The sequence below is a fragment of the Herpailurus yagouaroundi genome, unplaced genomic scaffold (assembly GCF_014898765.1).
Source record: "Herpailurus yagouaroundi ecotype Mexico unplaced genomic scaffold, PumYag 203, whole genome shotgun sequence".
Lineage (NCBI taxonomy): Eukaryota > Metazoa > Chordata > Mammalia > Carnivora > Felidae > Herpailurus > Herpailurus yagouaroundi.
The window spans coordinates 10,843,367-10,868,750 of NW_024412434.1; the positions used below are offsets into that span (position 1 = coordinate 10,843,367).

At 37.4% G+C, this 25,384-nt stretch overlaps 1 protein-coding gene across 1 annotated transcript in view; it reads right to left on the reverse strand.

Moving 5' to 3' along the window:
• Positions 1–25,384, reverse strand: part of GPR158 (G protein-coupled receptor 158) — a 441,554-nt gene that overhangs the window by 392,633 nt on the left and 23,537 nt on the right. Inside the window, exon 2 of the mRNA XM_040451181.1 lies at positions 10,958–11,063. Coding sequence (XP_040307115.1) covers positions 10,958–11,063 — 106 coding nt within the window. The remainder of the gene's footprint in view (positions 1–10,957; positions 11,064–25,384) is intronic.

Consider the following 25,384-nt stretch of genomic DNA (forward strand, 5'->3'; position numbering starts at 1 on the left):
GGATGTATACAAAGCAGTGTTATTCAGGAGCAGATACCAAACATCATGAGTTTGTCATAGTTGAAAAATGGGTTTCTCTCCTACTCTGAGGTATCTGATTCCTTCATAAGCAAAAGTACCAAATTAGCTTAATGAAAAAAAAATGAACGATACTCCCCTATACTGCCTTTCTGGTTCAGGTTGTCCCAGACTAACAATCTAATGTCAGCTGAATATCTCTGGGTGTTTCCTTCTCACTCATCAAAATTTATTAGTCCTGCATCACCGTGCCCAAAGTGCTTAATAATTGAAAATAAAATCCTATAAGCTAACTCAAACGAAGGTGGCAAAGATAAATAATAGTTTGCTTTACCATTATCACAGAGAAAAATCAGAAAATCTCAGGTTTGAGAAATCTCACAGTCAGTGTGAGAATTCAAAGTATCGTCAATGCAAGGAAAATCAGTGTTGTGTTTGGGTGGAAGCACCTTTTAGTGTTTCCCTTTACAGTATGCTAGAAGTAAAAAACCTTAGGGATGCAGAAAGCTTAAGAGGCACCAAATGCAACTGTATAACCATGTTGCGTGAAATTTTTATGAACCCTGCAAAATTCTGTCAAGTGGTACCTTTCACTGTTGAAAATACTAAAGCCTATAGCATCCTCATGAAGTAGTCATCCTGGCACTGTGTGATTAAATAACTCCAACATTCACATTTACAAATTCATGTTTAAAAAATATATATTCTCAATTTTTGAACAATTCTGATTGTTCAAAAGTTCCGCTTATGCTGAGCTAAACAGAGCCTTCAGTAGTTCCTACTGGCTTACTGATAAGTCAGTCACTTATCTGGGTCCTTTCAGAAAACACATAAATAGTCCTTTAATAGCTACTTTCATGTTTGAAAACAGTTGTCAGATCATCCACAGGTCTTCTCTTCCCTGGAAAAACATCTTTAATATCTTTGAGTCTTCAAAAACCAATGTTTCAAAGTCCTTAGTGATCTTTTATTTTAAATTTCTATATTCCTTGTCATACTATTTGAGGTATTTTCTGTTAAGTTTAGAAGACAATGAGATGTGAACCTCCCAAGACCTAGACTCAGGCTAAGCTGGCTTTTGCTATTGCTGTTTTGCAGCCATACCATACTACTGACTCATATAGAACTTTCAACTGTTCTCCCAAATATTACTGTTCACATGTGCTGCAACTAAACCATATCTTTCTTCCTATGTTCAAAAAGATAGACTTCTGTATTCATATTCAGGATCTTACCTTTGTTCCTACTAACTTTCATCTTGATAGACAGGTCCATTTCTCCAACTCAGCAAAATCTTTTTAGTCTCGGATTTTTAACTTTTGATGAGAGTTATTCTTTTTTTTTTAATTTTTTTATGTTTTTATTTTATTTTTGAGAGAGAGAGAGAGAGGGGGGGAAGGGAAGAGAGAGAGGGAGCCACAGAATCTGAAGCAGGCTCCAGGCTCTGAGCTGTCAGCACAGAGTCCAACGTAGGGCTCAAACTCATGGAACATGAGATCATGCATGACCTGAGCTGAAGTTAGACGTTTAACCGACTGAGCCACCCAAGTGCCCCTGATGATTTACTTATTCTTAAATACTTGTCTCCTATATCATTTTTCAAAGACTTGATGAACTTTCCGACCAGCACAAGGTCCCAAATAAAACCCTACAACAAACTGCTATGACCTTCACTGCAAGTTAGCATCAGTCAATTCAATCACTTCTTAAACACAAACCCAAAGCCTAGGCTTAATTCCTCTCTTCAGTGAGAGGGATGTGGGATTTTCAAAGTGGCTACTTAATGCAATGCCTATGTACCATGTCTAACATGACACTGACATAGGACAATACCCCCTAATCTCTTCTATCCAAACCCCAAAGTTAAATGTATTTTGTAATCTAAAACTCCCTGTACACACTCACTCTTAGTCCAATATAGATTTATCCCATTATATGTTTCCTAGAAAATAATAGAAGATAGTTGCATAAAAAAATGTGTTCTGGAATCAAGCAAACCTGAATTCTAATTCCAACTCTGCCAATTACTAACTGTGTTATTATAGGCAAGTTATTGAACCTCTCTAGGCCTATCTCATTGGTAAAATGGAGACTATAAAGATAAAATTTATGTATGCAAAACACGTGGAACAAAGCAGGTGGAACAATTTTTGACCAAAAGCAAGTGCTACTAAGAAACTGCAGTGGTCATTAGTATTAATGTTAAGCTTTATTTTTAAGATTTTGATAAAATCTTGGAGTTGAAACAACAGAAAAGTGAAACCCACCCACAGTTTTTAATGTGGATTCATCCACTTCCAACTGTAACCTTTGATTTGGAGGGGGTTGTTCGTTTGCATTGGCAATCCTCACTGGGAGCCAAAAAAGAAAAGGAGTTTCTGGATATAACAGGGAGTCTGCCACTTTCTCATAGATAGTCTCGGGATTCTTCAAATTGACTCGCTTTCTCTATTCTCTTCTTTCCAGCTCCATAGAGTTCTAGATAGAGATACCATGAACAGTTAAAAGATAGATTTGTCTTTTGAGACTGCATGTGCCCTATCTCTTTCAATCTACCCACTTTATACAAATAATGAGCTGCCTTACAGAAATCACTCTGCACATAATTCCTATAGTTATAAATTTCACGTCCTAAAATTAAAAGGGCTTGTTTTCAGGGTATAAAAGTTGGCTGCTTCTTACCAGTTTTCTACTCAGTTACTTACACAGTTCAAAAAGACTTTTTTTTGCATAATACCACTTCACTCTATATCCCAAAATTCTTACTAATTCTTAAACCATGCTGGAGGACCTGATTCTTTTCCTTACTGTATATCATACATATCATTCCATATCAATAAATGAAGAATGATATCATCATTTTATTTTTTTAATTTTTTAATGTTTATTTTTGAGAGAGAGACAAGACAGAGCATAAGCAGGGGAGGGGCAGAGAGTGAGGGAGACACAGAATCCAAACCAGGTTCCAGGCTCAGAGCTGTCAGCACAGAGTTCAACACAGAGCTTGAACTCACCAGCCATGAGATCATGACCTGAGCTGAAGTAGCTGAACTGACTGAGCCACTCAGGGGCCCCAATATCATCATTTTAAATAGAAATACAGTATTGTGTTTTTACCATGCATTATAATTAATTTAACCAATTCTTTCTTGTTATGCATTTAAGTTGTTTCTAAATTTTTATTACAATAAACAATATACTATAATAAGTAGTCCAATACATATGTATTTATGCCAATTTTTTATTATTCCCTTATAAAACTTATTCAAAGTAGAAGTAGAAAGAAAAAGAACAGATGGGATAAGGAAGAATGCAATTCACAATGGTGATACATTTTACCATATTTCCAGAAAGTCTGAGAACAATTTGCATCCTTATCAATACTGCATGAGAATGTCCACTTTGCTAAAACTTCACCAACACTAAGCATTATATTTTTTTTTACCATTTGCCAATTCAATAAGTAAATTCTTGTACTTCTGGAAGATGTGTGAAGACTTATCTTTAATAATAGGGATTATTCATTCCTATGTCTCAAATATGTACGTATTTTAGTCCCTTAGCAAAGTTAGTATTTAAAAAGCTAAAGTCAATTGACATAATTTTAAGCTCTCTGGTTCCCTCTAGAATGAAATGATTTCTTTTCAGTTATAGATTTCCTCTGTCTTGTTGACCACTGTATTAAATAATACCTAGAATATAGCATTGCTAAATAAATATACATTGAATGAACGAAAACAATGAATTTGAATTAATCTATTAGAAAATGTGTCCCATGGAAGATAAAACATATATCTCGTTAATCATAAGTATAAACAAGACTAATTGTTCAGCAAACTTTTAAACTGGACATCAAACAGAGAAGCCTAAGGTATCTAATTAGAGGTGAACAGACTCAAGTCAGAACTGGGTAGCACGAGACAAGGTTAGAAATAGTGGTCCACAATTTCACCAGAATCTAAATACAAACCAGTTTTCAACTAGGCATATGGAAAAACATACAGTATTCTGATAGTGATTTTAGATTTTCCTACCAGTGATTCCCTTCCTCTTCTTTTCCCTCTCCCTATCTCTGTCTCTGTCTCTGTCTTTCTCTTTCCCCTACCACAAGATGGCGATAGCCACTGTTGAACTCTTAGATCAGTTGCTGAAAACCTCTTTTCTCTAAAGGATAAAGCCAACTTTCCCTTAACTGAATTTTTATGTACCGCAGTACTGTTATTTTGGAATAGCGATTCCTAACCCTACTTTGGGAAGAATTCCAGATATCTCGTCCAAATAATTCTCAGGAGCATAGTGGAAAAACTCTGAAAACTGTAATCAGTTTCTATTAATTTAAGAAAGAAGGACTATGTAACAAAATCAAACACGTTAGGCCTTTACAACTTCAGAAATAAATGGATCCATACAGTAGTAGTATGGCCTGTTTTTGTTAAGTCTAGTAAAGCAAGGATACTCGCTTGAACCAGGGAATATTTAGCTTTGGAAGAAAGACTTAGAAGCAGACTGACAGCAATCTTCAAATATCTGAATGACTACTAGGAAGAAAAAAAAAATTAACTCAATTTTTGGGTAATTCCAGTGGGAAATAGCAAAAGCAGTGGCTGTATGTTACAGGGAGTCCACCTAGCAACAGAGTGGGCTGTCTCCATTAATTCAACAAATATGTCAGGTTCTGCTAAGTACCAATGAACACCTGATCATTGCCCTATATTCCAACAGGAGAGTACGACTTCACGTTAACCATGTTTTGTATTAGCAAAAAGGAAAAAGAAAAGTTTCACTACAAATACAGTAGAAATTTAAATATGTAAAGATTGCCAGTATTTACTTTTCACCATTTACTAAAAGATTTTTACAGTTTTCAGTGTAAAATAATGGCATTAAAAATCATTCGCAAGTTTCTCAATATTTATTTTCAATTGAGTTAATACAGTAGATCATAAGAATGCCTATATAAGCCAAAATTCATTTCAAGTTTCTCCTTAAATGTCCCTTAATGGATTTAAAGTCAGTGTTACTATAAGAGGAAATTCAGAGATTGGAAAAGTTTCAATGATCTTTGTGTTTTGACTTCACTATAAGCTAGACCATATTCTAGAGGATAGCTGTCCACTACACTGTTCAATATGGTAACCACTAGTTACATGTGGCTATTATACATTTGAAATCAGGCTAGGAAGGACCTGAACTCTTAATTTTGTTTAATTTTAACTGATTTACATTTCAATAGCCATAATGTGGCTAGTGACTATCATATAAAACAGCAGAGTTCTAGAGATAGGAGGACAATAACATGTGTAAAGCAGAACCTTTCTAGAGAAAAGGAGATTTTAAAGAGAACAGATTGGTGAGATTGCAGCCACAAGAAGAGAACTAACACACAGCTGTGTCTATGCAATTTCCCTCAGTCAAATTGAATTAAATAAGAGATCTATGGGAAAGGACTCTATATCCTCTGTGGCCAAATGAGTAAGCTATATTCTGTATATGAAACTGCTTTCAAAAAGAGAATGATTAACTCCTTCTGCTTTCCTTAGATTTTTGCATTAAATTTCTTTTCTTGCATACTAAATGAGATCTTTTCTTACATTTTCAACTTTCTAAAAATATATCTTTAGAAATTAATTAGATTTAATGTAGTAAAGAGTTACAAGTAGAGTCTCATGTAAACATTCAGTAGAAAAAAGAGATATCAGAAAAAGTATCTTAAAGCTATACAAAACCATTGGCTGAGCCAACAACACAACCATTCTGGTGATTCCAGATAGAACCATAAATCTGATAACCTCAAGATGTAGTCCCCACAGCAGAGGACACAAGGTTAATTGGCATGTAAAAAGAAAATAGAACTTCTATTTATATTTAACCTTTGTATTTAAAAAAAAGAAATTAAGCTTTACTAATTTAAGACTCGGATTGACATTAATGCTCTTACTCAGTCCACATATCATCGACCACAATACTGATAAGTCACTGGAGGGATCCTGAAGGAATGCTAGGAATTCCATGACAGAAATATTGACAGTGGTTAACTGGTTTCTTCACTAGCTTTCAAATTTCAATGTATTACCATTTACAATTGGCCATCTAAGTGTATTTACAGAGTATATTTTAAGTTGTAAAATATTTACAATTCTTCCTAATGAGATGGTATGTGACCTGGAAAACCTTTTCCCATACAAAGATTTTCTGGTTATCTCAAAGGGAACTACTGTTTCTAAACTCAAAGATTAGTTATGCATTACTCTTTAAAAACAAAAGAAAATGCCCCAAATTTGCTGACCTGCTCTACGATGACAAGTGGTTGTCAGTAGTGCCTATGCAGCAGGTACTTTCAAAAATATAAGCTGTTCCTTCAAAGGAAAAGTAACATTTTATTTTTTTTTTAATTTTTTTTTTCAATGTTTATTTATTTTTGGGACAGAGAGAGACAGAGCATGAACGGGGCAGGGGCAGAGAGAGAGGGAGACACAGAATCGGAAACAGGCTCCAGACTCTGAGCTGTCAGCCCAGAACCTGACGCGGGGCTCGAACTCACGGACCGCGAGATCGTGACCTGGCTGAAGTCGGACGCTCAACCGACTGCGCCACCCAGGCGCCCCTGAAAAGTAACATTTTAATAATCCATGAGAAAGCCTTTTCAAATGAGCATTTTGAAAACGGGTACAGTATTTGGAAACATTTTCAGTGTTTTTGTTGCCAGAAACTATTAATACTCATTAACTGTATAAAGTTGGAAATAAAAGTGTCTAATCTGTTTGAAAATATTCTTCACATAAGTTTGAGTGGACTTTTTAACCTATTCCCTTAAAATTTTTAAATTCTAACTTTCCAAATAGTTTGTAAGGACCAACTGACATCAGGGTAGAGGAAAGACTACCAGCTGAATTTTGCAAAAACCTTTGTAAAGTTGGTAGATGGAAGCGAAAAATGAACACTGTAATTTAGAAAACATTGTCAACAATTTATTTCTTTAATTTGGAATAACATATTCTTGTGAGGAATATTTTCACAACCATGACAGACATTAAAACAAAGTAAAAAATAAACTGAACTTAGAGACCTCTAAATCACTGCATTACTAGGTATTAAACTTTTAAAAAATGATGAAGCATAATTGTGAATCAGTTCACTATTCTCGTTAAAGATATAATTTTATAATATATAATCTACATTAAAATATTTTTTTAATGTTCATTTATTTTTGAGAGAGACAGAGACAGAATGCGAGTGGGTTGGGGGCAGAGAGAGAGGGAGACACAGAAGCAGAAGCAGGCTCCAGGCTGTGAGCTGTCAGCACAGAGCCCGATGCAGGGCTCAAACTCAGTGAGATCATGACCTGAGCTGAAGTCAGATGCTCAACCGACTGAGCCACCCAGGCGCCCCCAAAATATTATTTTATCTTTATCTCAAACTAAGTTTTCTAATTTATGATATATAGAATATATAAATATAATAAAAGACTCATATACTTTGTAGATGAAAAATACACATATACTAATGGGCAGATACTTAAAAAGTTTTAAGGCTACCGTCCTACTTTAAATAATGATTAAAAAGTTTTTATAATGGAAATAAAGTAAAAGAAAACTTTTAAAACAAAAATGAATATTGATTATTTTAATGTTTTTAAAAACTATTCTGTAAGAGAGTATTTTGTGTACTAAATGCAAACAATATGAAAATGGGCCAAGGATTATTTAAATGAACACTGACAACATGATCAAATCCCTATTGCAATGATCTGGTCACTTACAAAACAACCAGAATAATCCTGCAATCCAGTTCAGGATGTCGGTTCAGATCCTGTTTTACTCTGCCCTTTGAAAAATACATAGTGGCCTCCTAAGGGAACGTTTGGGTCCCTGTAAGGACCCAAACTCATTGAGAAATCGATTTCCTCATAAACCATCCCATGCTTTTCTAAAATGCTCCTGAGGCTTTTGTCATTGGTCACATGCCACTTGTCTGTTTCCAACATCCGACTCACTATTCTGGTTTAAGATACCCTGCAGGCTAAAAATTCAACACACCAGAAACATTTCGAAAGTGAAAAGTTTGCCTCAATATAACTAAAATGTGTGACTTCCACTAGTATTTGCAAGAAAAGAATGTGAAACATTGGCAAGATAAAACCCACAATAAACATGATGAGTATCTCTGTTTCTAATGATATGCATATTCATGAAGATAGGCCCCTACACCCTAGAAATATGAATCATGTTAAGTACTTCCGAAAATAAGCCAGTTTACACAGTGATCTTTGGGGTCCGTAACAGAAGACACGTGACAAGGAACAAAGGAGAGCCAGCGCAGATGAAAAATACCCTGAACAAGTGATTTTTCTTTGTTTTCCCAAGCAATAAAAATGTCAAGAGAAGCCAGATCCTAGTCTCCAACGCACATCAGTACAAGGAGGGACTGAAAGACTACTGGTAGTCCCTAGACTGAAGATGTGATGTGGAATGGTTGTAGGTGCCTAGAGTGACAAGCATCAACTGAAGAATCTTAGAGAAGTCCAACACAATAGTGTGAAGAGGTCCACAGAGGCCGGTGCAATTCAGACTACCCACCAAGGACCTCATGGGCCAGGACACCAACATCTCCCACTCTCCATTCTAGCACCTGAGCAGGGGAGAGGGTGAAGAGAGCCAGAGTCTAAGTCAAAATATGCATTTTGTACATTCAGTGTTTGTTGATACTATTTTTTTATCATTAAGCCTCTTTCTACAACATTTTCAAATGAAATTCATAGAACTGTCCATTGTTTTATAGGACATGTTTTCCCAGTTTTTCCTATAGGAATCTAATAAATACAGTGCTCCCATATATAATGGGAGTTACACATTGCAACCTAATCTTTCTTAACCAGAACAGAGGATAATATTTTATCTTGAAATAACTTATTTGAAAGCTTTAAAAAGACACAACACCCAGAAAATTAATAATCTTGGCGCAATGAAAATAAATCAACCTTCCAAAAGAAGAAAGTTCTTCCAATATAACCATCTAGTCAAACAGAAGTGCTAGAAGGAAAAAACAAACAAACAAACAAAAAACTATACCAAGATTATTGGAGGCAAGCAGCAACTGTAACAAACTGAAAAGTAAATACCTCCTTGTTTGTAGACAGACTACTTATTTGAACCATCCAGGAACACCACTGAAGCAAGGCTATACAGAAATGAGCCCATAGCCACACTACAACATCCATGCAGAAAAAAATTCCACCCTGGCTGAAAGACAAAGGTAAATAGCTATATGCTATTGGCATGGAGATAATAATCAAGCTAAAGATGTTCACTGACCAGTGATTGAAATTCCTATCTTTAGAAACGCCAGAATGAATCCAAAGGGAAGTAGAAACTCAGAAAAGTTCAAAAATCGTGAGAACAAAGAGTGAAAGGAAGCAAAAAGAGGACCCTAACTTCTATGAATTGGTAAGACCAACACCTTTCACTTACATAATTTGAGTCCCAATTTGGGGGTGAGGGGAGAGAAGGAAGTGAGGGCTGTGTGGAGGGTTGGCTATGTGAAGATGTACAGAAATGTGGGAGGGGCTATGGGAATATGCAGGAATGTACAGAGGATACTAAGGAAGTAGGAGTCACAGGGATATGGCAGGGATATGTGACAGATTTAGAGGGAGGTGAGGAGTTATGAGGATTTCTTGGGGTTTTAGTGGGTGGGAGGGTTGAGAGATATTGTGGTAGGGAGTATGGGGATCGGAGGAGGTATAGTATAGGTAGTGGGGATGTGTGAAACCGTGGAAGATTATTTGGGGAGTGGCGGGGTATGAGGGTATGGGAGTGCATGGGTTGTATATGGCAGGATATGGGAAGGCTGCACATGGGAAGCATGCAATGGGCATATGTACATGCATGTACACCAGTGTACTGCCTGTGCACTTTTTTCTCTGTATAATGGCACAAATAAGCAATCACTGATAGTATCCTTCTGCCTTAAAATTTCTTACCTTAAAATTATACTACGTATTGAACCTGAAACTAATATAACACTGTATATTAACTCTACTGAAATTAAAACAAAATTAAAATTAAAAAATAAAGATCATGTAAGAAGGTAAAAAATGCACTACATAAAATCATCTTCACAAGAGCAAAAATTAAAATTGAAAATTTAAATTACTACATTTATAGCAATATCCCCTGTATTTTAAATAAGTTAAGCTGACCCTCCTCACAAATTCATGGACTCAAAGGTAGGACAGCCCAAGTATTCGTTTAAGATCAGGAATTTTATTGTACAGCTGTTTCCAGTATTTGGCGACCTGAGAGACAGATACTGAAAATGAAATCAGGATGTCATTGCATTTCTTCTCTGAAACTACAAAAGACAAGTAACAGTCTTATTTCCACATGTATGATCTCTAGGCCTATTCTTTACCAACCAGAGTCCCATGAAATCGAGCACAGATAGGAGCTGCAAACTGGAAAAACATACACAAGTATACATGTTTCATAGCCAGGTCCCTGTATAGTTTTCTCCTTGTTCTCAAAAATTGCCCTGCCATACTTTATTGCTTTCCTACCAGATGGCAGCATGTCTGAATGTATAGCTTCTACGTTTCAACAATCATCACACTGCATAAAAATGTGCATAATCTGGTTGACCCCTCCTGGGATTTCTCACTTCATGGCTATTTTAATTGGAGCCCCGTTCTGAAGAAGAGGGTCAGACTTTAACTAAAGCAAAACTTCAGACATATTTTTAGCTTCAGCCAAATGAACAGTTATTCTGCACAACATTTTTTACCCCTCTTCCAGTTCATTTGGCAACATTCAGAACTGCATAGGAGATTTTTCTTTCCCAGTAGGATGTCTCTTGTTCACTTACCCATACAAATACAATATAATTCAAAAGTTATACATTTCCGAGCTTCTGATTTCAGAGGACTTTATCTTCATGTTCTTACCTCTGAATTGTTAAGGTGACATTTGTGAGTTCCTGAAAACCAGCCATCACTTGAACATTGGTCAATGTCCACTTTCTGAAGATTTATGTCAACTTTCATAACACCCCTTAAAAACAGAGAAAGATAAGAACAAATTAATCTGAGCCTTTACAATTTCTACCTCTGTGCTGCATCCCAGAAATCAGACAAATCAATATAAGAGTGCACTAAAAATTTTCACATCGCCCACTCACATCCAACTAAAGTGTACCAAGTGAAGATAGGCACACAGTACAACAGAAAAAAACACGTATTAGTTTTACTTAAGTCCCAAAGGCATGGACCCTGTATTGTTCACTGTTTTCAGCTCCCCATATGATGCCTGGCCCATAGAGGTGCTCAATAAATATTCAGTTGATTGACTGAATTCCTGACAGTTTTGCTCTGCACATGGTAGCAAAGTTGACTCTAAAATAACAACTGCCCCCCAGTACCCCTTCTATTAAAGTAAATCAAAACAAGGCCTTCATCTCATTTCTTTCTATTCCTATTTCCCAATGCAGGGCCAGGGATAGGGAGATGGGGAGGGGAGGATAGCATCTCTTTCCTCTGATATTCCACCACAAAGACTTTAAGCAGCTCTTCAGGTCTCCCAGTGCTCCAAACCAGAGATTTGCACCACCTACAGAAGTGCTGATTAGCAATTTTCTTCTCTTAACTCTGGAAACAAAAACACTGCATTTCACTTAGCCATTTGAGAAAAATCACTAAGAAAGAGAGCTCACAAATTCAGAGCCAAAAGCAAAACTGCAAAGAAAGCTCCAATTTTATCTAAAATTTTTCCATTTTCTCCAACCAATCTTCTTACATTTTCATTTTGCTAAGATCCCTCTCTTCTATTTTTCACTACCATGAGCACTACTAGCAGCAGAAACATTTTTCCTACAGTGAACTGTCACCACCTGCACTTCATTAAAATAAATATTCTATGTTCTGGGCCTTAAAGCTCAAAGCTTTGTAATGTCGTTTCTCACAAACTTGAGTAAAGCAAAAACACATTTTCAAGGTCTCTTGTTCCCAATTTAAACTATTTTCATTATGGCATTATTAAATATGTACAAATATCAAGTTAGGCTCAAACTCTTCGTATCATAGTTCTTGTACCTACAAAAATACCCACAAAATTATGAAATAAATGCAAACAAAACTATAAATTCAACAAAATCTAAATTTAAAATATTAATTTAAAAACACCAATGATTACACTTGGCCAAACTAAATAGAATAGAATAGATATAGATATAGAATATAGACATATATATCTATATATATAGATATAGAATATAGATAGATATAGAATATAGAATATTCTATTCTATCACCTACTCTATCACCTATATTCATCTCTCTCTTTTCTCCTTTTAAACTATTGTGAAATCTTCCCACAAAGCAGTTTAATGTCATTTGGGCTTAATTTGGGGTGAATAAGTCACTTCTGTTTTGTAAGGCTGCCTCTGATCTTTCCTTATTTACCTGAAACAAAGTACTACACTAAGTAGCGCTAACAGGGTCAAAAGAGATAGAAAACAGAGACACCAAACCCTCTTGCTAGTATTTGGTTATCCAGATAACCCAGAACACGTGTAAATTAATTTTTCAGAGGATCACTGAAATGAAAACCCAAAAATTATCACAGAAAACTTACAAATCCTTCACAGAAACAAACTTCAATTTGCAAAAGACACAGTTTGCAAGCTTGTGGACCATGATTCTATAAAACAAATGGCTGTTCATGTGATAAATTAATGAATTCCCAGGCAACCTAATGCCTTAGCCAGTTTCCTCCCTTGCTCTTTCAACAAATACTTATTTCTGGTATGAGCACACCACTATGAGAGATGCCACGGAGGTGAACCACATAGGCCCAAATATAATAATGTCAGAACGTTTAATGGAAAAAAGATGGTAAATTCTGGGGGATCTGGGAAGTTATCATTTGGGGTATAGAAGGTATTCCATTAACATTTGTTCATTTTCTGATTGCCTTACTTGCAAGACTTTCACTAGAACTATGTTCCACATAGGTCATGCCAATCATGCTGGCCCACTGCACGCTCCACTTCATGCTCTTTGAAAAACTATATATTCATTTTTTTCAACCATTCAATAAGTATGTCGAGGCTTACTTTGGGCCAAAACTGTTCTTGGCTTTTGAAATGCAACAGAAAGGAGGGGGAAAAAAGTCCCTGCCTTCACGGAGCTTCACTGTAGTGTGGGTCATACTACAAAGTAAAAAGTGTGATTCCAAAAAAAGAAAAACTTCCAGCAAGTCAGTGGAATGATTAGGTTTTTGATTTTGTTTTTTTTAGAGTGGACAGGAGACTACAAATTCAACCAGTGACTCAAGGTATAATTACAGCAGGTTCATACCACACTCTCCATTACCAGTCAACGTCAATGACACAAAATGTCCCCCTGAGCTATTACTGTCTAGTATATTTTGGTATTCTGCCACGAATGGCTTATTTGGAATACATCTGTAAGTAGTAAACTAGTAAAAACTATACATTTTTATTTGTTCCACATCTGTCAGGAATAACGAGGTCAGGTTTTCCTCAACTATCTGGCTACACTGATTTTAGTTACAAGATAGTGCACATCTTCCCACTCAGGAACATTGGCCACTTTAAGATTCCGGGAGGCTGCACTTACTCTGGTCCCTTCAAAGGGAAACTGGCTTAAGAAATAGGGATCTTGGGGCGCCTGGGTGGCGCAGTCGGTTAAGCGTCCGACTTCAGCCAGGTCACGATCTCGCGGTCCGTGAGTTCGAGCCCCGCGTCGGGCTCTGGGCTGATGGCTCAGAGCCTGGAGCCTGTTTCCGATTCTGTGTCTCCCTCTCTCTCTCTTCCCCTCCCCCGTTCATGCTCTGTCTCTCTCTGTCTCAAAAATAAATAAACGTTGAAAAAAAAATTAAAAAAAAAAAAAAGAAATAGGGATCTTAATCACTGAGAGTTTTCCCTCTTAATTCTAGGTTCATATGCAAGAACCAAAAGTCACCGCAGACCGTAAACAGCTCACGAAGCTTTCTGGGGTTTGTGCAAAACCACCAAAGGTAATGAGTCGTGCGTTTACCAGCTGGGAATTCAGTGCTGACTCATCTTCATTAGCGCCGCTGTGCTGCCTTGGTGCCTGGAGACCTACAAAGCCCTCAGGGAGGTGCCGTTGACTTCCTGCAGGGGAAGTGGAAGTTTGGGGGACTAGGTGGGAAAAGAACGCTCGCTGGGTGGGAAAAGGTATCCTGCCGAAAACCACGCAGAGGCAAAACCACCCACTAGCTACTCTGAGCCCACAGAGGGTGGGCCGGGCTAAGAGCCCAGCAGCCCCTGAGCGGTGAGTCCCCTAAGCGCATGCCTCCTGGGGGCGGAAGTACTGCTCCCACATCCGGTGAGCGGGTGCCTCTGGGAAGCTCTGGGATTGTGTAAGTGGCTGCCGTTCCCTGGTGTGGGGTCTGGAAAGCAAGGGCCAAAAAAGCCAGGCGAGTGGCCTCCAGAGAAGAAAATTTTGTAAATTATATCTCCCAACACCTGGGTGTTTAGCTGAGCTGCAGACCAGCATTTTTCTCTACCTGACACCTGAAATGCCACAAGCCTAAAATGGGATTCGTCCTCCACCCAAATTTGCAGTTGCCCCCATGTTCTTTTTCCATGAATGGCTTCCATCCTTCCAATTATCCGAGTCGATAATCTGTTGCGAAACCCCCAAATCAAAACAATTGCCAAGTTCCCTAGATTGTACTGCCTGAATGCTTCTTGCATCTTAACCCTTCCCTTCCTTTTCTGCTACCACTGCCTTGGTTCAGGTCTTCATCTCTCACAAGGCTAAAAACATTTTACAATAGCTTACTGATTTGGTCCTACCTCGTATTGCTCCAGGTAAAGATACTGGTTTGTAGGTGCTGATGTTTATTTTGTTTAGGGTCCTTCTTTTTTTTTTTTTTTTTTTTTTTCCCAACGTTTATTTATTTTTGGGACAGAGAGAGACAGAGCATGAACGGGGGAGGGGAAGAGAGAGAGAGGGAGACACAGAATCGGAAACAGGCTCCAGGCTCTGAGCCATCAGCCCAGAGCCTGACGCGGGGCTCGAACTCACAGACCGCGAGATCGTGACCTGGCTGAAGTCGGGCGCTCAACCGACTGTGCCACCCAGGCGCCCCTGTTTAGGGTCCTTCTTTAAGAACCACGTGGAAAATCATGAACACATGTATCACAATATGACCTTTGGCCCCATATCTTTGTGTTTTAACTGCTGGGTGGGTAGCAAGATCATTACCAGAAGTTATTTGTATACCAGGATGGCTAGCAATAACTTAGCTATACGTAAATGTGACTACAAACTGCTTTAATATAGATAAATAATCCTGAACTTCCCCTTAGCTGGTTTCCAAAATGCCCACAGCCTAGGGAAAATGTAATAGAAGCAAGTTACAGTAGTAAGAGACCCTTGCAGTTAAAATATCCTCCTTTTAAAATTTTTACAGAAAACGGTTGACCACAAAACTCATTGCTAGTGCTCATTCCAGGACATTAGAAGGTTTCCACACAAGCAAAGGGCACTAGAGCTTAAGCATCACACTGTGCTGTCCTTGCAATCTTTGAAATATGTCAATCTGGGGCACCTGGGTGGCTCAGTAGTTTAGCCACGACTTCAGCTCAGGTCATGATCTTCCCGTTCACGTGTTCAAGCCCCGTGTTGGGCTCTGTGCTGACAGCTCCTAGCCTGGAGCCTGCTTTGGATTCTGTCTCTTCCTCTCTCTCTGCCCCTCCCCCATTCACGCTGTCTCTCTGTCTCTCTCTCAAAAATAAATATTTTTAAGAAGTAAAAAAAAAATTAGCAATATGTCAATCTGGTCCTAACAATTCCCTGCTTAAAATCAATTCTTTCCCACTGTCCTAAAGAATAAAATCCAAGCTCTTCGGTATAACATTATATTCAGGCCCCTGCTACTATTAATGTTTCCATCCACTCTTCTGCATACATTCTTTGTTTCAGACAATTCACAACTACATGTGGGTCCTTAAAAATTCATGTTGTCTCAGAAAGCCATTCTTTTATACATGCCTTTATACCTGAAGTCCCTTTGCCTAAACTATGCTCTACCTATCATAACTCCTACTTGACTCCTTTCTAAAGCCTTCCATGAACTCCAAATCTGATTTAGAAGCTAATTTCCCTCTCTCTCTCTCTCAAAAAAAAAAAAAATTAATTAAAAAAATTTTTAAGTCTCTCTCCAAATTAAATAAACATTAAAAATTTTTTAAGAAAAAAACAAAAAACAGGGATGCCTGGATGGCTCAGTCGTTTTAGTGTCCGACTTCGGCTCAGGTCGTAATCTCACAATTTGTGAGTTCCAGCCCCACATCAGACTTTGCTGACAGCTCAGAGCCTGGAGCCTGCTTCAGATTCTGTCTCCCTCTCTCTTTGCTCCTCCCCTGCTCATGCTCTGTCTCTCTCTCTCTCAAAAATAAATAAACATTAAAAAAAATTTTTTTAGAAGCTACTTCTCTCTTCTCCCCATAATACACTGTGGTTACCTTCTTCATATTTTAATGATCTGTTTTTCCCACCAGACTAAAATTTCCATAGTCCATACCTTTGTAATATTTCCCCTAAGTCCTGTGTGTGTGTGTGTGTGTGTGTGTGTGTACATACCATATCTTTATCCATTCATCAGTCAGTGGACATTTGGGTTCTTTCCATAATTTGGCTATTGTTGATAATGCTGCTATAAACATTAGTATTTCTGTATTCTTTGGGTAAATACATAAAAAAGAATGAAATCTTGCCATTTGCTACAACAACATGGATGGAGCTAAAGAGTATTAGGCTAAGCAAAATAAGTCAGTCAGAGACTTCACTCGTATGTGGAATTTAAGAGACAATGTCACTTGTATGTGGAATACAATTTCACTCATATGTGGAATTTAAGAAACAAAATAAACAAACATGCGGGGAAAAAAAGAGGAAAACCAAGAAACAGACTCTTAACTATAGACAACAAATTGATGTTTACCACAGGGGACATGTGTGGGGGGATGGGTTAAATAGGTGATGGGGATTAAGGAGGGCACCTGTTGTGATGAGCATTGGGTGTTGTATGTAAGTGTTGAAGCACTAAATTCTATACCTGAAACCAATATTATACTGTATATTAACTAACTGGAACGTAAATGAAAACTTAAAAAGAAATTTCCCCTGTCTCCTAAATCAGCCCACCCCAAATATTAACCTTGAAGAAACTGCAGATGCTAGAAAGAAGCCAGAAGTAGTAACAATGATGGCCTCCCCGCAAAGAGAATACCCAAGCAAACTGAAAACTATAATGAACTACTATGGGTGAATGGACGGAAAGAAAGACTGGATAGGTTGAAGGAAAGTTTTTAAATTCTGCTTTTGCTTCCTCCTCTAGTACCTTGGACAATAATTTCCTGCTCCATTACTACCAAACAATTGACACCAACAGCCCATATAGTCAATATTGATGGGAGTACAGGGAAGAAGTTCTGCCAAAAAAGATGATACAGATGCTGGTAGACCAGCTGCCATCGGTCGTCTATCCTAACGACCAGAACAAAATCTGGTGGCTAGAAGTGGGTTGCTAACATAACAAAAACCTAAAACATGTGGCTCTGGCTTTAGCATCAGGCAGCGGCAGAAGCTCGAAGGCTTTCAAAGAGATGGCTAATAAAAGCGGGAATATGTGGCTAAGTCTTTTAAGACTTTGAAGACATTGTGTTTTAAGACAATGAGGAAAAAAGGGGCGCCTGGGTGGCGCAGTCGGTTAAGCGTCCGACTTCAGCCAGGTCACGATCTCGCGGTCCGGGAGTTCGAGCCCCGCGTCGGGCTCTGCACTGATGGCTCAGAGCCTGGAGCCTGTTTCCGATTCTGTGTCTCCCTCTCTCTCTGCCCCTCCCCCGTTCATGCTCTGTCTCTCTCTGTCCCAAAAATAAAATAAATAAACGTTGAAAAAAAAATTTTTTTTTAAATAAAAAAAAAAATAAAAAAAATAAAAAAAGACAATGAGGAAAATGGTATCGGAGGCAGAGGAAAAAGGAACTGTTGGTACATAGTATGTGGAGAGTTTGGCAACACTGTCACCTGTGAACAATTGAACTTGTAGATCTACCTAAGGAAGTTTCTAGGCCAAATGCAGAAAGTACTACCTGGGTTTTTTTTGGCTATGATAGATACAAAAAGAAAAACATGGACTAAAGGAGGAACTGCTTAATTTTGGTTTGGGCTTTTAAAAGTTTGTAATTGTGGTAAAATATACATAACACAAAATTTACCCTCTTAACATCTTAAAAGTGTGCCGTTCAGTAGTGTTAAGTCCATTTGTATTGTTGTGCAACCAATCTCTAGAACTCTTTTCATCTTGCAAAATTACAACTCTCTACCCTTTAAACAATAATTTTCATTCCCTGCTCTGCCTAACCCCTAGAGTAAAACCATTATTCTTTTTTTATATCCCTAAGAATTTAACTACTCTGGGTACCCCATACAGTTGGAATCAGACAGTGTTTGTCTTTTTGTGGCTGGCTTATTTCACTCAGTTTAATGTACTCAGGGCTCATCCATGTTGTAGCAGGTTTCAGAATTTCCTTTCTTTTTACATTTATTTCTTTTTGAGAGACAGAGAGAGACAGAGCACAAGTGGGGGAGGGGCAGAGATAGAAGGAGACACAGAATCCAAAGCAGGCTCCAGGCTCTGAACTGTCAGCACAGAGCCCTATGCAGGGCTTGAACTCACAAACTGTGGGATCATGACCTGAGCCGAAGTTGGATGTTCAAACGACTGAGCCACCCAGGCGCCCCTCCTTCCTTTTTAATGGAAGAGTATTACAGTGTGTTTATACACTGTGTTTTGTTTATTCATTCATTTGTTGATAGACACTGAGTTGTTTCCACTTTTTTGGTTGTGAATAATGCCACTATGGAGCTATTTAGTTTTTGAGTAAAATTTAGAAAAAATATCAGAGAGCCAGAATTGGGGGGGCGGGGGGAAATATTGCAAAAATCTCTTCTAGCAAAAGATTCTTGGAATATTAAATGGCTTCAGAGCAAAGAACCACTTTAGGGGAGCATCTGTAAAATCCTTCATTAAGATGTCAGAAAGATATAAGGCGGTGTTTCATAGAACCTTTCAGCTAGACTAAAGGACTCCAAATGGTCTTCCAGGTATGTCTCATAGACACTCTCTGTTAAGCAATAGGGATTCTAAGATTTTTAAGGCTTTATTGCACAATAGCCACAGGGCCCAAGATAGAAAATTGCCTATCTTAAAAAGATTTAAAAATCTGGCCTCTGTCTAATAGAGTGAGACCCAGTAAGATCCATAGAAAACCCAGAACATTCTTCAACTAATAGCATAAGTAGGAGTACTGTCATTCTAAATTAAAAAGAAAAGAAACAGTACAAAATAAAGATCCTTCCTCCTCCCCACACTTCCGTGGACAAGAAGGAAGCCAAGAAAGCCATTCAGTTGAGAACTTAGTCAATTTCTTAGGGAAGAGGAAGGATGGTTCAGAGGACAGAATCAAGAGCTCAGAGGTAAAGGCTGAACCTTCAGAGAATTATTCCCAGAGAGCAGGGTAATCAAGGAATTGGTGATATGCGTTGAAGTGGATTTCAAAATTGCCATGATCTAGTAGCTGCTATGTGTAACCTGTTCCCCCGTTTTTTTTTAACTGGAGTGTTATTGTAGTTGTGCTATCCCTTACCATCATCATATAGTAAGGGAGGATAATGGGAAAAGGAGACAGATAATATTTCTTTATAGGTCTTCAGATTCAGAGGTAGTATGCTTGAGGGACCATACACATGAAGACTCATGCTCATCTAGACTTCATTCAAATGGCTTAATCCTGACTTTAAGACAATACCACAATGAGATGAGACTTTGGGAGTGAGGGGTGTGAGGGGGGTAAGTATATTCTGCGTATAGGAAGCCTAGCTATCCTGAAATTATCCTGCCATGAGGAAATACAAGATGCCAGGTGAAGTGAATATGGAAAGAGAGTGTACCAAGAAGTTCCCATACATACACCAGCTACTTAAACATTTCAACCCAGTTGTCAGATATGTCTTAGAAGTGGATCCTCCAGCCTCAGCCACTCCAACTGATACCACATACATCAGAAACAGACTACCCAGCCAAGTCCTTCCCAAATTTGTGACCCACAGAACTGTGAAAAAAATATTTGTTTTATGCCCCTAGGTTTTACAATACATTTGTTATGCAGAAATAGGTAACTCGAAGATCTAACCAATATAGATGTCTTATATTGGTAAAAGGAACAGTAGATTAAGAAGATATAGCCATCAAGAACATATGTGCACCTGAGTGTGTATGCACATATGTGTGTATTTTTATGAACAACGTATATAACTTAAGGGAGAAATAAATTGTTCAACAATTGTAATCAGAAATTTTCACATACCTCTCTGAGAAACTGATAGGTCAAACAAAAAGCAGCAATGTTAGCAAGTATCTAAATATTATAATTAGTAGAGTTAAGCTGTTAGGCATCTATAGAACTCTTTGCATGACAGATAATTCACTTTCTGTTTTAACATTCACAAAATATTTACCAAATATTTATCGAAAATAAACCAGAGATTATATTTCAAAGGGAACCTCAAATTCCAAAGGACCAGTGTCTTATACATTATAACAGTATGTCCTTGAATCATAATGCATTAAATTATGAATTACATGTCTTAAAAGGCTACTTTAACGCATTTCATATGTTTGAAAAATAAAAGCAAATTACTAAACAACCCTTAGTTTTAAAGATAAATTAATAAATACTCAGTATTGAGTAGCAATGAAAACACTACAGATAATGAAACTGTGGAACATAGATAAAAATAAAACTGGGGGCACCTGGGTGGCTCAGTCAGTTAAGCGTCCAACTTTGGCTCAGGTCATGATCTCACACTTTGTGAATTCAAGCCCCGCGTCGGGCTCTGTGCTGACAGCTCAGAGCCTGGAGCCTGCTTCAGATTCTGTCTCTGTCTCTCTGCCCCTCCCCTACTCGCTCTCTGTCTCTCTGTCTCTCTCTCTCAAATATAAAAAATAAAACATTTTTTAAAAAAAGTTTTTAAAAAAAAGGGGGGCGCCTGGGTGGCTCAGTCGGTTGAGCGTCCGACTTTGGCTCAGGTCATGATCTCACAATTCGTGGGTTCAAGCCCCGCATCAGGCTCTGTGCTGATCTCTTGCTCAGAGCCTGGAGTCTGCTTCGGATTCTGTGTCTCCTCTCTCTCTACCCCTCCCCTACTCTCTCTCTCTCTCTCTCTCAAAAATAAATACATGTAAAAAAATTTTTTTTTAATGTTAAAAAAATAAAAATAAAAAATAAAACTGGAAGGAAATTGTGTTGCTTTAAATACTATACACTTATAAGGAAACAAGGTTTTTTAAAAAATCTAAATATTTAATTCAAGAAGGTGGAAGTCAGCCAAATTTGGAGCTATTTCAGCAAAAAAATAAAAATGACAATATTGGATTCAACCCCCAAAATCAATATCTATAAGTCCATGCTGAAATAAGTGATCAAATTAAAAAGTGAGGAAAAAGGGAAAACTCTGTTTCAAAAGAATTACAATCCATAAATTTAGAAAGAATTAGGGAAATAGAAAATCATCATTGGAATACCACATAAACAATTGTTGCAGGCAAGACCTACTGATAAATCCTAAAATTAGTGGGAAAAACTTTAAAAGGAAACAGTATATTTGAATAACTTCAGAGCATCTCCCCCCCCCAAACATTCATTACTATCTTGGTGTTAATGTGTACCCAAAGTTCTTTGATACTACTCTCTCCATGAACAGGAAACTACTTCACCTCTCCTTGGTGGGCTTAATTTAGTAATTCACTTAAAAAAGGGGGGAAATAGTAACTTTAGCATAGAGAAAGCTGGCAAACTATGTGTCTTCATATGGTCTCCACATTAACCAAGTGATCAAGGCTAACATCACCTATACTAAAACATATTGGTATTATGTATTCTGTGATATGATACAATGAGAAAGACAGTTTCTGTCTATTGTATTCTTCTCCAAAGTCCATAATGTCAGTCCAATCATGACAAACCATCAGACAAATCCAAACTGAAAGACACTGAACAACATACCATGCCAGCACTCTTCAAAAGTGTCAACAAATGGTTCATAACATGAGAAGTATCTTTAAAGGACAAGGAAAGACCCAGAAATTATCACAGATTGGAGGAAACTAGGGAAACATGACAACTAAATGGTATGTTAGTTTGCTAAGGCTACTATAACAAAGTACCACAGATTGGGTGGCTTAAACAACAGAAATTTATTTTCTCATAATTCTGAAGTCTAGAAGTCCAAGATCAAGGTGTCAGCAGGGTTGGTTTCTTCTGAGGCCTCTCTCTTTGTCTTGTAGATAACCATCTTCTCTCTGTATCTTCATGTGGTCTTCCCTTTTTGCATGCCTGTCTCCTAATTTCTTCTTCTTATAAGGAGACCAGTCATATTGGATTAAGGCCCATCCTAATGACCTCATTTTAACTTAATTACCTAAAGAGGTAACAGACAAGGATCTTGTCTCTAAATACCGTCACATTATGAGGCATGGGGGTATTAGGACAATCAAGATATGAGTTTTTGGGAAACACAATTCAGCCTATAACATATGGTATCCTGTTTTGGATCCTGGAAGAGAAATGGGACATTAGTGGAAAAACTGAGGAAATCTGATTAAGATATGTAGTTTAATTAATAGTGTTGTACTAACATTACTTTCTTAGTTTTGATAATATTGCCCTGGTTATGTAGATGTTAACGTTATCAGAAGTTGAGTGAAGGGTATGTGGGAACTGTCTATACGATCTTTTCTAATCTTCTTAAAGTCTAAAATTATCTCAAAATAGTTAAAACTTTTCAGTTATTAAAAAAAACTAAAGTTCTTTAAAAAGATAAGAGATTCAAGTGTTTAAAAGAAAATATGCAAATAAAAAGTAGGCAAATGAAAAATAAAAGGAATGTTTTAAAAAACTGTTATGATTAATGATTCTCTAATAAACTTTTAAAAACTAGAGTTAATGGACAAAGGACATATTGGTAGAAAATATAACATGGCAAACTTGCCCCAAGAAGGAGTATAAAATTTAATAGGACAATAAGCATAAAAAATTGAAATCTTTCACTTCTCAGAAAAGCTTCAGGCGTCTATGTTTTGTCTATGAGTTCTACCAAACTTTTAAGGAACAGTTCTTATATCTTTACAAGATATAACAAATTAAAAGTATAACAAATTAAAATATAACAAATACAATGCATTTTATGTGATTTTGATTCCAAAACACATGAGAATAATACCATATATATGTGTGTGTGTGTGTATATATATATATATATATATCCTATATATATATATATATCCATTTTAACTACATGTAGATCCAAGAATCCTAAAGGAAATATTGGCTAAACAAATGTTAAAATATCTTAAAATAATTATACCTCATGATCCACTGGAGTATATCTCAAGAATGAAAGGATGTTTTAACATCGGAAAACGTATCAATAAGGTGAGATTACAGCAGAATAAGTGGACTATAGACTTGCCTCATCCCATGAATGCAACTAGATAACTATCAGATCACCTTAAATATCCCAGAGATTGACCTGAAGACTGGCAGAGCAAACTCCACAACTAAAGGTAGAAGAGACCACATTGAAGAAGGTAGGAAGTATGGAGATGGGGTTTGGGAGAGAAGCAGATTGTGGCTGCTGCAATGGGGATGGAGTGGTCTTGGAGAAGGATGAGAGACAGACTAGCACACGGGGGAGTGAATGGCAAAACGAATCCTCATAGCAATTGGCTTAGAAAGAGGGAGAGCCTAAATTTCATGACTTCTGGCAACGAGGAGGTGTTTAAAGCCTAGAGTTTTAAAGGTTAGCAGGCTTGGCTGCTTTAAAAACCTTTAAAGGTTATAGAGCTTGGAGGGCACTGCTCTATACATCTATACAAGGAAGTCAAACAACCCATGGACACACAGCATGGGAAGAGTAACCTGAAGAGTGCCTGGGGCACAAGTGTGGGGAGGTTATTTGTTCATCTCAGAGTGAAACCTAGAGAGACAGTATTCATGGAGAGACCCCTCCAGGAGCAAAATATTTGGCTGGTGTCATTTCTCTCCTTTGCCCCTCCATATAAGCACAGGACCAGCCACCAGTGAGAACTAGTGCAGCTCTGACACTACTTAAATTGCTCATACCAAGCCCTTTCCCATCATACTCCAATGATACTGCCGTTCCCAATCATGCTTGCTTTCATCCCAGTGCAGGGGAACTTCTCCCTCAGAGCAGCCCAGATCCCTGCAAACACCGCAACTCCCATTGTGGGAGTTTTGCAGAGCCTCAGTTACTGTGGCAGTGGCATCAATCTCATTTCACAAACATACCAGAGCACACCTAGTTAAAACATGCTACATTCAGGCCAGGAACCAAACACTGCCCACAACAGGCAAAGATAGCCTCTGTAGACAACTGGACTGAAGGATAAAGGTAGGAAACAAAAAAGTAGAAATGAATACTTCTGTAAAAAAATCAGTCAAGGAACTCACACAATAAAAGGATATAAATTATTAAAATATACACATAAACATGGGGAGGGGACAAGAAAATAATTGATTCAAAATTAAGTGAACATCACCTTAATATAGATTGTTATACACAGAAGAGGCTTTATATAAACCTACTGGTACTGATATATCAAAAACCACTAAAAAATATGCAAAGAATAAAGAAATCCAAATATATCAGTAAAGGAAATCAGCAAACCATGAAAGAGAGAAAGACAAGAAAGGATCAGAGAAAATCTTCAGAAACGACTACAAAATAAACAATAAAATTATAATAAATGCATATCTATCAATAATTACTTTGAATATAAATGGACTGAACACTCCAATCAAAAACCATAGGGTGAGAGAATGGATAAAATAACAAGGCCCATCTATGTGTTGCCTATAAGAGACATTTTCGGCCTAAAGCCATCTGCAGGTTGAAAGTGAGTAGATGGAGAAATAAGTATCATGCAAATGAATATCAAAAAAAGCTAGAATAACAATACTTATATCAGACAAAACAGACTTTAAAACAAAGATTGTAACAAGAGACAAAGAAAGACACTATATAATAATAAAGGGGACAACCCAACAAGAAGATATAACAATTGTAAATATTCATGCACCCAACATAGAAGCACCCAAATACATAAAACAGTTAATAACAAATATAAAGGAACTAATCGATAATATTACAATGATAGCAGGGGACTTTAATACCCCACTTATATCAATGGAGAGATCATCTAAACAGAAAATCAATAAGGAAGCAATGGCTTTGAAT